Genomic DNA, 15,845 nt, shown 5'->3' with positions numbered 1-15,845 from the left:
GTGCAGCCTGCCTGTTGGTATCCATACCTTCATTTAATGACCTTGCTGAACACTGTATTATCTGGGGCCACTGGCACATTGCCGTGGTAGTGGTGAGGGCAGACAGCTGTGTGCTAGAAAGCCCTGTGGAAAATGTGTCCTGAACAGCATTAGGAGAGGCCCTTGGAGGGAGTACTGCAGTGAAACAGGAAGACCAGAAAGAGTCTGGAATGAATGAAGCTCAGGGCACAGATCCTACAGATTGAGCTTTTGCATATGGCATAGCAGGGGCAGAGGAGTTTGGGTTAGCACGTGAGGCACAGGGTGAGGAGGTGCTGTAGGTACCTCCAGTACACTACAGTCACCTGTAATGGATGTCAGCTTGGCTTTCTCTTCCACAGGACTCGGGACAGAATGGGTTCCCCTGTTTCCTCCCAGCACACGGGGTCTTCACGCACTGTCCGACGCTACCCAGCTGTCAACACTCAGCTAACATCCAATGTTCTACCCAGTGGGAATGGACATGCACAGAGAAACTCTGGACTGAATGCAGCCTCTCAACAGCATGCAATACCTCCATGGGGTAAGATGACCTGGGCAACCAGTATCTCTGAGGGCTCTTCTCTGTGGGATCTCCTCAGGAAGGCATAACGCTGACTGCATTTATGATGAGGGATAGCAAGCACACAGAGGCTGAGGCCATCTGCCTGATACCCTGGAGAGGGCTGTAGGCTACATGCATTGGGATTTAGTTCTCAAAGTGCAAAGGTGAGCTTTGGGAAAAGGAAACAAGCAATGTAGAGAGATGCATGGAGTTGAGGTGAGGGGAAAGAGCCTCCTGGAAAGCAGCGAGTGCAAGAGAATTCAGCAAAAGAACTTTGTTTTCCCTGCACAAGGCCACTGGGCAGGCAGGAGAGTGAGAAACTGGGGAAGACCAGTATGATTCGGAGAAGCAGCCCCATTTTGTGAGGGTGAACTATAAGGTGGGAAGGAGAGGAGCTTTGTGAGCAGTTTTCTCAGGGAAACTGAAACTTGGGCTGGATATACTGAAAGAGAATTGTGTCAGCTGATTATACTGAAGTCTTTATACTGGAAGAGAATTGCCTCACCCAATCAAAGGGTAGGAATGATGCAGTTCCCTGCCATGTGATTGGCTCTGAGTGTATAACCACTGACATACCTTGTAAGGTGCAAAAAAGTAAGGGAAAGTTGCTGAGTACGCACTACATGAGATTTCCAAGAAAGAACCCTGATCATATGGGCTCTGGCTTGAGACGATATAAAGGAGACGTTTATACCACTCAGTTACTGCATGACGGAGCACTGCGCTGATGCATCTGCACTACTTCCAGTTTAGGAGATGGTGCTTGTGGAGCAAGTGCTGCGTGGCTTAGCATGGCCTAGCCAGATGCAGTAAATGATACATTAAAACACACTCAAAATGTCTTTTGCAGCTATTTAACTCATAAGCTGTGATCAGGGCTTGCCTCTGGAGGCTTTCTAATGTCCTGGTAGTATATAGCCAGCTAGCTCAGGATTATGGGAAAGCTCTGCCTGATGCCTATTTTTTCAGACCTTTGAATGTCCAGTGACCCACCTCTTTTGGCTAATTTGGAAATGTTAGGGAAATGTCCAGGTAAATACCTAGAAATCAGGATATGTGCCAGAGCTTGTCTGTCACAGCTCAATGATACCAGTATAGTTCTACCTCTGGTTTTGCCAGTATGATGTCCCATGCAGAGACACCTTTTCCAGATTAGCATGTGTTGCTTTGGAAGTGGAATTGGCTAGTCGAGAAAAATGCACTCTTATAGAGCATTTCCCTGGCAAAACTAGAGAAAGAATCTTGCTGGTAAATTTCCCCATGTAGAAAAGCCCTAGTTAGTGCTGACAGGACACAAAGCAGTATCCAGAATCAGAGGAACAGTCTGAGCTTGATATTAGGAGCAAAGGGCAGGCAGACTCCCTTACAGTCTGAAAGAGGCTCCCTTGCTGCAGTGATACCAAAGCAGTAGCCCAGTTGGAGAAGGTGCTTGGCTACAGCTGCCCTGGTGCCTGCCTACCATGTGGATGTTCTGCAGTGAGGGCTACATACATCCCTATGGCTTGGCAATGCTGCTTCCCCTTTTCACTGTCCTTTTCTCTCACAGGTGCCAATTTGACGGAGAAGATCCGGAAAATTAAGATTGTCTTCACTCCCACGATCTGCAAACAGACTTGCCAGAGAGGCCGCTGCTACAATAGTTGTGAGAAAGGGGACACCACCACCCTGTACAGCCAAGGGGGGCATGACCATGATCCCAAGTCTGGCTTCCGCATCTGTGAGTATTCCTGTGTCTCTAGCTATCTTTTTCCCTGGATTCCCCTTTTATGTCTCTCTCTCTCTAAGAGAGGGAAGACTCTACAGACTCAGAGCTCAGGAAAGCAGCCTTTTTCTCTGCCTAGAAAAACATCTCTCTCTCCCTGTCAGGGGCTACACCTTCACTTTCTCTGGAGGTACATATCAAAAGAGGACATGGGTTTCAGTCACAGTAACAGACAGAACTCAGCCCCACTCCCAGTCAGAGCCAGCTTGCTGCTTTACTTGGCATCCAGGCTTGGGGCTGACTTTCATCACCTAATTTCCTCTTGTTCTCTCCTTTCACTCACGTGGCAGCCAGGAGAGCTGGCTGCAAGTTGTGAATTGTTCCAATGGACCAGACTGCTGAAAACTTTCCTCTTGTTTCACAGATAATGGGTCTGCCCAGGGATTTCCTTTGCCATATGGTGAGTTGGGCAGGGCTGGTCATCTGCCCCTCATGCCAGGAACCTGGCTGTGGAAAACAATCCAGTGGAGGTGGAGATGGACTAGAGCAGTGGTTCCCAACTTCATTAGATGCAAAGCACACCTTAGACAGTTCTAGCCCTTAGTTTTCACTCTTTTTGACTACAGAAAAATAATAGATTAATTTTTCTATTGCAAAGAACTCAAAAAGACCACAACAGGACACAATGTTTTGAACACTGTGGATTCCTACCTGAAAACTCTGGGTTTATCCTGTGAATCATTTTTGCACACCTAGTAGTGCTAACATTGCCTGGCTCCCTGGTTGAGAATCATTGGACTAGAGGAACCCAAAAAGGAACCATTTCAGTGCCAGCTTCTGTGACTTTGAGGGATATAAGACAAGCTCATGCCCCACAAAACCAGGGCAGCTTGCAGTGAAACTCTGGCTGAGCTGAGGACTGAGCCAAGTGGACGAGTAATCTCTAAGCAAAGGCCTTTGATCATGATGGGTACCCATCTCCTAGCCTGTATCTAACAGACTGTCGAGGGCCTGAAGCAGGAGTGTCTCATTGCATGCTGCAGAAAGACTGACTTGTTAGGAAATTCTGCTTCCTGCAGAAGCCTCATGTCATTGGGACAGACTGAGCCACACTCTTCATCCAACCCTGTGACAAGGCTTGAAAGGGACAACTTGTGGTTTCAGATGTGGATGCTTCATTAAGCCTGTACAGATAGATTATTCCTGTTTTTCTGACTCCTGTGCTTCATCCCATTCTTTCACAGCATCAGCTGCTGACCAACATGGGACAGGCACAGAGAGAGGTTTCATACCCAGAGCCCTTTGCCTGCTGTCTCCCTCCTCCACCTACTAACCTCCCTTTGGCTTGTTATGAATAGTGATCCTACTCAAAGAGGTTTCTTGCAAGGTCTGAAGCTGAGGGCAGGGATTAAGCTGACTCTTCCATGTAATGGTATATTAGCTCCCACCCCTCTGAGGGATCCTGCTTGTGCCTGCAATACCATCCTGAGTCTGTGGACTGCTCAGCAGGGCATATGAGTCTCTAAGCCAGGGGTGGGCAAAACGTGGCCCAGGGGCCGGATGTGGCCCACCAGGCCATTCTATCTGGCCCACGAGGCCCCTCAAAATTAAGAAAATTAATATTTATCTGCTCCTGTCTGCCTGTCATGCGGCGCTCAATGGCATGCCAAAACTCAGTAAGCGACCCTCCACCCGAAATAATAGCCCTTCCCTGCTCTAAGCCCAAATGGGCACTGATCTGCTTCAGCCTCTGACTGAAGGTACTTGCTGCATACTGCATTTAGGACAGGGTGGGTGGCTTCATTTCTTACCTGATGGTTAGTGACTCTTAGTAGAGATCCCAAGGTGGCTTACAAAAAATGATGGGGCCTGGCTCTCTGCTGAGAATTGAAGGGAAGGCTGCCAGGCTGACCAGTCAAAGAACCTGGGACTATTCACTGGCTAGAGGGAGTAAGTAAGACCTCTTTTAAGCAGACTTCTTGCCTTGCAGACTTCTGCCAGATCCCTTGCCTGAATGGAGGGCGCTGTGTGGGCAGAGATGAGTGCTGGTGCCCCTCTAACTCTACAGGAAAGTTTTGCCACCTGCCGGCTCCAAAACTGGAAAACAAACAAACAGGGAAAGTCCCAAATACCCCAGCCAATGGCTCCATGAAGCATTCCACCTATACACTACCTCTGTCCAACCAGCTTGGTGAGTGCCACTCCATCCTGGTATCAGCTCCCTCTTCCAGGATGCCCACAATCCCCCCGCCTTGTGGCTAAACATTTCTACTCTCTCAAGTCCCCTCTGAAGTCAGCAACAGAAGCAAGTATCCATGTATTCTAGTGTCTCACATTTTCCTTTCCAGACCAGTGAGTAATTAGATGCAGGGCTCCCGGAGCAGGGCTGGCAGTGAGTGGTAGCAGGAAAGGGTGCAGGCACACACAGGGGAATGTAGGAAATTGTGAGAGCCCATAGGGACAAGTAAGACTGCATGAGGGTACAGAGGGTGAAGAGCCTGAGTGGGCAACAGAGGGGCACCAAGGTCTGTGTGACCTCTCTCTTTCTGGAAAGCACCCATGGCTGAAGTCAGTAGGAGCTGGCCCTGTGCCCAATAGGTAGATTTTGACCCTCTGTGTTGAGCAGTCTGAGTCCTGAAAGGAGTTTGTGAATGCTGCCATGGGAACTCTAGCTTCTTTCAATTGTGCATCAAATCTCCCTCACCACAACTGCTCAGTAACACAGCATGGTGTGCTGAAGTAGCGCTCTGCAGAGTCTTGAGGGGTTGGTTTTAGATCACTGAAAAAGGCCCATGGAGGTTGCCTGGCTAGGAGAGCAGGCAAAGGCTTTCCTCCAAGACATGGCCTCCTTTTGGATTACCCAGAGTAGGCATCCCAGAGAGGTCTGTATCCCCTCCATTGTTACCTTTTGGCAGGCAAGAAGCTATTTTGATGCCAAGCAGGTCAGGGGGCAAGCATAGCCCAATTGTTACAAGTTTGGTCTAAACTCATCTTCCAGCTTCTCTAAACCCCTCCCTGGTGAATGTCCACATCAACCACCCTCCAGAGGCCACTGTGCAGATCCACCAAGTGGCCAGAGTGCGGAGCGACTCAGAACAATCAGAAGAGAACAGTGTTGAGGCTGTACCAATGTCTCAGCTACCAACTGGGACACAATACAGCTACAGCAATGGCAATGGCAACAGCATCACCACAGAGAGTGGCCAGCATCAGGGGCCCCAAGAGATTATGGGAAGGTGTTTTCAAGAGGCCATAAATGGACAGGTAAGAACTGAACCTGTCCTGCTTTGAAGCACAGGCATGTGTTGAGCAGCATATGCATGTATGGTGTGTGCAGGCATACCTGTATCGGGTAGTGCATGTGTGTGATGTGAGCAGAACATGTATAGTACCTACGTGGATGGCAGGCTGGTTAAAGTGACACACGGACAGCATCCAGATGCCTTTGCAGTGATGTGATGCATGGGTGTGACCCACCAGGAGAGAAACAGCCCTTTGCCCCTGCCTGTCAGTGTGATGCAAAGCGGCTGCCCTGACCATGCCGTGCCCTGTGACTGCATAGCTCAGCCCTGGTGTCTTTCATACATTGGCTCCTTAAAATAGCCCTATTTATAGGAACATTTCTGGATCTGCTCTGGTTATTGTAGAAAATATATAAAGCATAGGAAAATTCCTCTCCCTCTCATGTAGCAAACGAGAGTCTAATTTTCATGGAATGTTGCCTTCCCGTGCAGGTTCCTTAGAACTTAGGAACCAGAAGCATGCAATGAGCTCCCTCGCCTCTGCTCTCTGTTTATTGTACTTTCTATTCTGCCGTTTTCCATGGGTTTCTGTGATTCTGTTGAATCAGTGGAAAAGTACTGAAGGTCCCTGGGGCCCAGCAGAACACCTGTGAATCCCCGTGGATGATTGCTACAGGCTGATAGCTCAGGCTGTTTCCCTCTCTCCCTCTCAGAATATGTTCAGCTCTCATGCTGCTTGCCTGCTGGTTTCTTTCCCATCATTTACTAGTTTCCATCCAAGACGTTTTCAGCTGGATTAATTCTTAACAATTTCCTAAAGCAAAAATAAATGAGATCAGGCTCCAAACATTTTATACGTGAACAAAGGGTTGGAAAAGCCCCATTGAGCTGTCTGTTCCATAAAGCTGAGAGTTCCATAAAGCCGACCTCAGCCCCAGTAAGTATGTCCTGCAAGTGGCCAGTTTAAAGGCCAAGTGAAAGAGACCTTTGTTCACTCTTGGATCCCATACACCTGCCTGGGGGAGCTCTGTGATGGGCGGAAGGGCTGCCCTTGCTGTGCTCATACTTTGTTTAACTAAAGCCAGGGCTGTGACCGAGTAGACTGGGTGACGGCGAGGAGCCCAGGCAGGAAGTGTTTGTCTCTTCCATTGCAGTTTAAAGCTGAGTTGATTGGAATGTGAGCACTGGGCATGGGGCCATCTTTCACATGGATGAGGGCCAGATTTGGCCTGTGGACTGCGACAGCTCAGCTCTGATGGGGGAGCCTGTAATCCAGAGGGCCTTGCTAAGGGAAAGAGAGACTCATTAAGTAAACAAAGGCACCTGACCACAGGACCCCCCAAGGGCTGAGGCTGTGCACCCATCTCACTGGTTAATCAGCGTGCGGCTAAAAACAAGCACTTGCCTTATCCAGGGCTTTGCTGAGAAATATCACGTCTGGCCTGCTCTCTGTTCTGTGTAGTGCCTCCATCTCCTCCACGGGGCACAGTCACAGGGAGGCTCATATTTGTCTGTCTGTGAGACTGTTTACTGTCTTAAACTATATCTCTGGCCCTGGTCTGTTCTTGCAGGGAGCTTTGTGATGAAGGCTGTATTAGTGTCTAGCAGAAGGCAGGCATCCCCTGTGCTGACTCTGCTTCCCACCTTCACAGTGGAGTGTGGCTATACTCCCCTTATTGTCCTGTCACACTGCCCTGGCTTGGGTTCTGCTATGCTCAAGAGGCAGACAGCAGCTGGGAAGGCTGTATGGCTCAGTCCCTCTCCCTGAGACACCTGACTTCTCTTCTCCCCTTCCCTCCTCAGTGTGCTAACCCACTGCTGGGTTTGACCAAGTTTGAGGATTGCTGTGGCAGCATAGGGCTTTTCTGGGGAGTGAACAGATGCATCTCATGCCCTCCTCGACCAGGTAAGTGCTGCTGCAGGAGAAGACTGTTTCCATGAAAGAATACAGAGTGACAGTCTGTGACTTCTCAATAAACAGAGTTGAGCTTTCTAGGAGGATCCAGAACAGAGGGGCAGCTCTTGACAGCTGTAGAAGCACAAGGCAATACTTCAGGTCCCCTAGAGTTTGGGGGTCTTTGTCAAAGGCCCCTGGGGAGGAAAGTGTCTTACAGCATCCAGAGCGATGCTTGCTTTGGTCTGGCTTCAGCCCACGCGCCAGGGAGGAGCGGTTTGGTTTGGGTGCTGGCTCAGAACTCTGCACTTTCTCCACAAACCGCCTCTGTAAAACCCCAACTCAGCCAGTGGTTTGCTCCTTGCCAGATACATTAGGAGGGAGAAACAGGAAAACAAGGGCCGTGGTTTTAGGAGGTACAGCCCTAGATTAGCCTAGGAGGCTGCAGACTTGGCCCTATAGAGTTACGGGCCTGCTCTAGGCCCGACGCGGGCTTGGCAGGGGCTCTGGAAATAACACTACATCAAACAATTGGCAGGAGTGCACTTAGAGTCCATTCCAGGGGCACAGGAATCCAGCTCTGTTTTTCTGGTCTCCAGAGATGGACACTGACAGGGGATGGTGGGGGAGGGAGTGGGAATCCTTAGCTGCTTTGCTGGGGCCCTGGACCCATGCCATAGTGCTGCTTCCTGGGGTGCTGTGGTTTCCAGGGAAGAAATCACACCCTGTGGGGGTAGAGGGAGTTTCCTGTGGACTGAATGATTCTAACCCTGCTCAGGATGGCTGCTTCACACCCCTCCCTGTGGGCAGGCACATTTGTCTGGCTATTCCAGAGTTCAAGCAAGGGAGAACATGGGCAGGACACTGACCTCCTGGGAAGATCAGTATGGCAGAGTGTTTTCAGGGACTGGGTGAGGTTGTAGGATTCTAGGCTGCTGAGGAGGGTGGGATGGTCTTTAGCCTATCAGTACTATGTTCTTTAGTCCTCTCTCTTATGCAGAAACACAGAATTAGCAGCAGCTGAACAAGTCACTGGATCCCGGCTGCTTGGACTTGCTGGTTGTAAAATAATGCTCAGAGGTGTATGCTTGCCTCTGGCTGTTCTCAAAAGGATAGTGCTTGCCCCGCTCTCCTCTGGCTAGCATGGAGCCAAGCACTGCTCCACTCCTTCAGCAGGGGAGCTCCCACACTTTCCAGATGGAGTAGGTGCAGGTTCATGAGATGGCCCAGGTGCTCCCTGAGTGGAAGTCAGGTTTCAGCCCCTTAATGGGCTGCCCCCCCAGTGGGAAGAGTGTGTGAAATCTGCAAACAGTCAGAAGAAGGGATTATTACACTGGAAAGGAGACTTGTGTGACCAAATAACTGCTGCCAATAGCTCTTGAACCTGTGGGTGGGCAGCCAGCCAGATCTGCCTTTATTTTACAGGCTTCTTTCATCCCAGCCATATTTAGCCAGCTAGGGAGTGTGCCAGGAGAGACAGTCAGAGGCTGCTGGAGTCTCTTCACTTCTCCTCTGCCTCTACCCTTCTCCCACCTTCCTCACCTTTTCTTAATCTCTTCTGGGAGTCCTGTGCTTATCAGTGTGGCATCTGGCAGGGCAATGTGGTGTCTTATAGAATAACTTTATCAGAGGAACATAAGCTTTCATAGGCTGTGCTACTTTGTTAGGTGCTATGACTGGACTTGCAAGGAGCAGAGGTACTAAATAGAAAGAAATTATGTCATTAAAATACAAAGGATAAGAGAAGAGGAAGGAAAGAAGGGGGCACTGCAGAGAGAGAGAGGCAAACTGTGCACCTCCTTATTCTTTTCCTCACCCCCATTTCCTTTTCCCTTTGCCCCTATCCCTCCAGATGGACTAGAGCAGAGGTAGCCAACCTGCAGCACATGTGGTACAAATGACACAGACAGTTTCTGTGTGTGGCTCGTGGCAGATAGGGGAGGAAGCAGGTAAGAGCAGCAGATTGGGCAGGGGAAGGGGATCAGAGTGGCAGTTGGGGAAGATATGGGGCTTATCTCATGGTACATTTACCAAAAAGTTTGGCCCCCACTAAGCTAGAATAAGCAGACCTCTGAGAACTGGACAGTCTGACTGCTGAGGAGATAACAGATATAAATGGTAAATGATTCCCTGGCACAAGACTGCCAGCCCCTTCCCACAGTGCCTCAGAGTCAGGCTCTCTTCTTGCTTGCAAGCATTTTTAGAGCTATTTGCCTCTCCCTGTCTTTCTTTTGCCGCCTCGTGCTGGGATGGTGCTAGCCTGAGAATCTGGCAATGCTGTGGGCCACGTTCCTTGAAATAACAGACTTCAACATCAGCATCTTAGAACCTTGTAAAGAGGAGAAGTACTAAGTTTCTGACACCTTCTTGCCTGTGGGGCTCTGCCACAGCTCTGTGCTGTCCCACCTTGTTCAGTCTGCTCCCAGCATGCCCAGGAGCATGTGTGGCAAGCAAAGGATCATGTAGCCATTGGGCTTGGTACAAACAAGAAAATATGTCATACACTGGCCTTTTCCCCTACCCCTCCAGCATTTTGTTTCCAGTGACTATTCAAGATCATTGCCTGCTTCCTCTGCCTGTCACCAGGTTCTCTCTGCCCATCCTCCACTTCCTCTTTTTCTCTCTGATCTCTGTTCAGAGTGTGGGGTTACATGTGGTAGCTCTGTTGGTTGATAGCTGGCAAAGAGAGTTTCCGTCCTTATCCTTGCTAGGTACCAGTATCTCCTGGCAATAAATGCCATAGGGGAGAGACTCAGCTGTTCCTTCCATGCCTTATACCCTTGGATTTCTGGACCCAAAGAGACCCAAACTCCATCGACTTCAAAGATAATCACAAATCTGTGTCTAGTACAACCGTCAGACTTTGCAGGGTGGGTGAATATCAGGGAATGAGCCCCACATTACTAGTGTGTATTGAATTGAATATCCCAGGCCTTGATCTCTGTGTATGACTTCTTGGCCATCAGTGACAACTGTGAGACTGGCGCAAGGACTAATATACCTTCCATAGGAAGCAGGTTTCACCCCTTGCAACATGAAGTATCCATCTGTGCTCTTTGCAGACAGCAGGGTGAGACATTTGCATTTTAGAAGTGTCTGTTAGCTCCCAGTTCCATGGCTGTTTGCTTGCCCTGTGTTCCAGAAGCAGCTGGACCTCAGGGGAGGCTGCCTCTTGTTCAGACTGCTGCTTCTCTGTTTGTTGAGCTAAGAGGGACAAATGGACATATGCCTGTCTGGCTCTCATCAGGTTATTTCCATAGGGATGTGAAAAATTATGGTAAAGAATGTGTGCCCTGGGGGTCTTCCCAGTGCCTGTGCCACCAGGCAGTTCTTTTCTACAGAGCCTTTCTGTGGAGACCAACCAGCTCCTGCTTATTTTAGCTGAAACTCAGGCTAGCTGGGAAGGTGCAGAGCTTCCATGTGCCACTCTGTCTTCTTTGAACACATCCCTGATTCGCTGCTCTCTAAACAGCCCCACATGCGGCAAACCACAAGGAGCAAGTCAGAGTGGCTGTAAAGCAGATACATGGTAAGGTCAGTACAGGGGAAAGCTGAGCTGCTCTAATGCAGGAAGCAGCACTGAGCTGTTGATGGGCTTTTACACTAGTGTTCTCATAGCATCTGACACTAGTGCTTCAGGCAGAACTGAGGCAGGGGAACAGAGGCATCTTACCCATTTTCTGAGTGCCATCACTGCTCTTTGTCCCTAGTTTCATTCCAAGTTTCCTCTAACAAGAACTCTTGGTGTCTGAGGAAAGACTGTTAGAGACTCTTTTCTCCAGTCAAGGTGCTGGTATTCAGAAGCCTTCCCCTTGATGCTTAGAATTCATCATTCTGTGTTGTCCCCACCTGAGGAGCATCCAGACCACATGTTCAGAGCCCATCTGTCTGTCAGACCAGGCCTGCATTTTGCGCACTCTCCAAGTTGTTAGACCATAACTCAGTGATGGTACGTGCTCTGTGTGCCTCTGGCATTTCGAGTATTAGAATAAAATTCCCAATTCTGCTTGACTGACCTGGGGAGTCCATGCATCAGGACCCAGACCTGACAACTCTTGGAATTTCAAACATTCCAGCAACCAGAGACAGAAATGGCAGAAATTAGTTCAGTGTAAACACTTTCAAATGTATGGAAGTGCAGCCAGGCGAGGGCTAGACAAATGGAGAACTTGTTTGGATTGACTCGCTGCCCGAGACACTGATTGTTAGTAGAGTCTGGATATGGCCAGACATCTCTGCTGACCTCAGTTTTTATGTGAGGTGTGTTATAGTGTGCAGGAAACATCAGAGAAGAAACTGAGGCAAATGTCCCACTGATCTAACCTGCTGCTCCTGTCCCCCTGTGACCATACTGTGCTATTACATTTAGTCATCCTTTTTTCTTAGCACCAACCAGCAATGTAGGCACTTCATGTGTAAGGTCCATTTCCACAAGGAGATTTCAGTCTAGAGAGACAGTTTACCAGTAAAGACTGGGGCATGATGGGACCAGGCTGGGATGTTTAGCTGCTCCAGTGTATTCGCATATTTGTTTTTTCAGTTGTCTAGCTTGTTGAAATGTTAGGAAGGCCATGGTTTTCCAGTTCTCCTTGAAGAGGTGTGTTTGAGCAGGGGCTAGTAAGAGATGGGTGGAGACATGTCAGAGAGCTGGAAATACACTTTGCCAATGTTAAATCAAAGCTGATGGTAAGGCTTTTGAGAAGTGTTAGGGGATGGCCTGAAACATGGGATTGATGGAAGGAAAAAGGGAGGGAGGAAGATTTGTCAGGAGCATAGAGGTAGTTCTGTGAGTTATTGTTTAAAAGTGGTAATTGAATCTGTGAGAGAAGAGATGATCCAGTGAAAGGGTGTAAAAAATAACAGGATGGGCCAAGGCTATAGGTCTATAAACACTCAAACACATTAGTTTAACTAGAGTTGTTGAGCATGCTACCAGGGTGGCAGGCTAAATGAATGACCTGCAATATACAGAATGATCTAATGGCCCCTTCTGATCTTGGATACCCTAGAACTGATTTTGAAGAGAGTGTTCTGAGAGGATGGAGGCATGCAAGCCAAGGGAAGGTGAGACTGAAAAGAACAAGAGATGATTGACAATATTAGAAGTAGCCAAGAAGTTGAGTATGAGAACATGAGAATAATGGCCTGGGATTTGGCCAGGAAGAGATCAAAGACTATGGAAAGCAGCCTCAGTGGAGAAAGGAGGTGAAAGCCTGACTGGACATTGTGTTGTGTTGGTGAAGGAGCTGAGTTGCTGTGATGTGTTAGCCCAGCATAAGTTCAAGCTGCCTGTAACAAAAGTCTAGGTGTTAGGATCATGCACGGCAACACAGCTATGTCTTCTGATTTATCAGACTGGATGAGACCTAATTAGCTTCCATTCAGGGATGTCTTGAGTTCCTCTGTGGGGGAGGGCCAGGGAGAGAGCGAGTGTCTGTGGTAGGGGCAAGGCAAGGCTCAGGAGAAAGTATAGACTGAAGCTGGTTTCCTAGTCCTAAGTTTCTAGTAGGGGAAACCCCAGGCAGAGTAGGAGCTTGGGCACTAACCCAGCAGGTTGTGATGTAGTCCTAGGTGAACCTTTGCCCACACCACAGAAATGTTGGGATAAATTAGGACAGGTAGGGAGAGGGTCTCTTCTGTAGCCAAAGTATTTGTTATACCATAAGACACCTATAACTGTTTGCCAGCCTGTATTCTCATCTTACTCCATGACTAGCCCAGAGGCCACTTCTGCAAGCTGCCTGGAAGCTGAAGCTCCAGCAGAGCAGTAATTCAATCCAAAAAGCTTCTCCATGTGGAGGAGCCCTTCCCCCAATAACCACAGCCTGCATTCCCTGAGTGTCATGCCTGAGGGGACATGGGGGGCTTCTTCAGTCCAGTCCCACACTAAAGCTGCAACTCAAGCACAGCATCTATTTCCATACCTCTCTGCTATGGGGCTGGGGTCCTAAAGCAGGAAGCAAGGTGGATGTGATAGCCATCATTCCCCTGACTCCTTTGTGTGATCAGAGACTTGGATTAGCTCAGTGATGGTGAACACCCCCAAGAGAATAAGTGCTGTGGGTTTCCTGTAGATGAGTGCTGTCCCTATTCTGCACCAGCAGCTGGAAGGACCAGTTCCTCTTTTCCCCCAAATAAGCTTTCAGGAGTTTTTGGCTGGACAAATCAGGTCCTTTCAAATCCCTTCCCTTTCTCATCCCACCTTCCCTTATTCAAAGTCCAAGGATGGGGGGTGGGGAGGGGTGTCAACCTAACCATGGGCCAAGAGCCAGCCAATCCTGAAGACTCCAAACCTCTCCTGCCCACCCTCCCCAGACTTGGGTACTCTAATTTCCCTATGATAGCAGCTCTTTGAAGGCTACTATTTTATTTGTATTTCTCCTGCATTTTTCAAGTTTTTGTTTTGGAGAAAGATCTGAATTTACTGGAAAGTTGGATCATTTAGTGTCTGGCCCCATGTCCGTAGCATTCCCCAGAGGGACCTCCCACCATGTCTGGCACAGCTGGCAAGGGATGGCATCTCACCCAGCTGGAGCCACAGTCATTAGCTGTGCTGAATGCTATTGCAAGCAGCATACCATTCTCTGCTCTGCACCCTTGGCAGAGACAGCTGGAATCTTCATGCAAATCAAGCCCTGGTCTGTCCTTGCCACAGTCAGATAGGGGAGAATGCAGGCAAAAGAGACTGAAAACACTTGACAGAGCCTCCAAAAGGAGCCTCTTTTACTGCTATGGCCCTGTCTGCCACAGGTGTGGGTCTCCCCATGATGGTGCACCATGGGGAGTTGTACATGTGGGAAGGAAAGGAAGCTACAGCGTTGCTTATCCAGCAGGAGCCCAGCAAACCTGAGGAATGTTCCTTATTTGCTGCATGGAAGCCTTGTTTTGCCTGTCACTCATGAGTAACAAAGTGGGATGCAGCATCCAGGTTACACTGTACAGCAAACCCCATGAGCATATAGGACATTAAGACAGGGGGATCTTGTACCCGTGGAAACTGCTGTGGAGGCAGAATGGAGCTACTTGTGCTAAAAGTTACCTTGGACACTGGGGTTGACACTCTGAGGCTGTTGCCAGTGCCTGCAGGATGTTTACTGAGCAAAGTTGGGCCTGTCACTTCACAAGTGGTACCTCTAGTAGCACAATGGTTCTCACTGGGGCTTTGGGGAAAGCCCCGACACTGAAGAGGAAAGGTCTCTCTTTGCCATAGATCTGTACAGGACCCTTCAGCCCAGCACTGGTTATGTAGCAGTTTTAGCTAAGCCTGCTTTTACATTTCCAAACATAAGAACTGACATTTACTGGATCAGGCCTTAGGTCCATCATACGCAGCCTCCTGTGTCACACAGGGGCAGAGAATGGATGCTGAAAGGGAGGGTGAACTGGGTCTGACCAAGGTTCTGTCCAGTGTTCCTCTCTCACTTGCAGTCTCCAGCATTCAAGGTCTAGGCAGTTCTGATTCAGAGGCTGTACCACTGCCTCCTGTGCTCAATAGCTACTGGTGCTCCTTTCCTCCAATAATTTGTTCAGCCCCTTTTTTTAATCTGATTAAACTGCCAGCTTTCACTGCATCTGGTGGCAATAAGTTCCACACTTTAATTACATGCTGTGTGAAAAAGAACTTCCTTTTGTTGGTTTTAAACTTACGACCTGCTAGTTTCATTTTGTGACCCCTTGTTCTTGTATTGTGAGAGATAGTAAGTAATAATTCCCTGTTTACTTTCTCTTCATGATTTAGTATTTTGTAAACTCTTGTCCTCCCTCAAGTATCTTTTTCTCTAAACTGAGTAGGCCTAGCCTTTTTAGTCTCTCATCATGTGGAACCCCTAGGTAATTTAACCACTGCCCAGCACTTAGTGTTATCAGTCCTGTCTTTCCTTTGCATTAAGTCAGCAAAGCCAAAAGGTGAACACTGGTGTATGGGCCATTTGTTGTCTCTATATACACTACCTAGGCTTTTGCACTCTGGAGAAGTGACTCCAGCTTCAATTTATTTTCAAGTGAGGATAATGTTCGATGAGCTAATGTCTTGCTCAGCATAATTCTGTTGTTTCACAATGCCTACTATATAGAACCACAACATGCCACTTATCATCCTTGTTGCATGTTCTCTAGTTCTTCTATAACATTTCTGAGGTGTGGGGACTGGACCAGAACTGGGCACAATATTCAAGGTGTGAGGCATTATCTTTAGGAAGTGAACTTACTCACTTCCATGCCTAGCAGTGTGTCTGCTTCTTGGGATGCAGTCTCTGGCATGGCTCCCCTTCGGAGCCCATGGCTGAGGTGGGGGTATTTGCCTTTCTGCTGGCAATGGCCTCAGCAGCTAGGGTCTGAGCTTTTTACACACATGGAATGTGTACAAGTTATGCTAGGCTGAAATGGCAGTGATCCTCTTTGATTCTTTGCTCAGTCTAGGAGGAG

General features: G+C 48.7%; 1 protein-coding gene across 9 annotated transcripts in view; it reads left to right on the top strand.

Moving 5' to 3' along the window:
* The first annotated feature begins 381 nt into the window (after window positions 1-381).
* The window catches only part of LTBP2 (latent transforming growth factor beta binding protein 2), a 59,713-nt gene continuing 44,249 nt past the window's right edge, over window positions 382-15,845 (top strand). For all 9 annotated transcript variants that reach the window (XM_019551750.1, XM_019551758.1, XM_019551751.1 and 6 more), the window contains exons 1-5: window positions 382-562; window positions 2,130-2,300; window positions 4,276-4,476; window positions 5,284-5,549; window positions 7,331-7,433. In XM_019551750.1, the coding sequence (XP_019407295.1) occupies window positions 394-562; window positions 2,130-2,300; window positions 4,276-4,476; window positions 5,284-5,549; window positions 7,331-7,433 (910 nt within the window). In that variant the 5' untranslated portion in view covers window positions 382-393. The remainder of the gene's footprint in view (window positions 563-2,129; window positions 2,301-4,275; window positions 4,477-5,283; window positions 5,550-7,330; window positions 7,434-15,845) is intronic.

The sequence above is a fragment of the Crocodylus porosus genome, unplaced genomic scaffold (assembly GCF_001723895.1).
Source record: "Crocodylus porosus isolate Cpor-Errol unplaced genomic scaffold, CroPor_comp1, whole genome shotgun sequence".
NCBI lineage: Eukaryota > Metazoa > Chordata > Crocodylia > Crocodylidae > Crocodylus > Crocodylus porosus.
The sequence above is the reverse complement of the archived record's forward strand: the minus strand, read 5'-3'. Positions and strand labels throughout refer to the sequence as shown.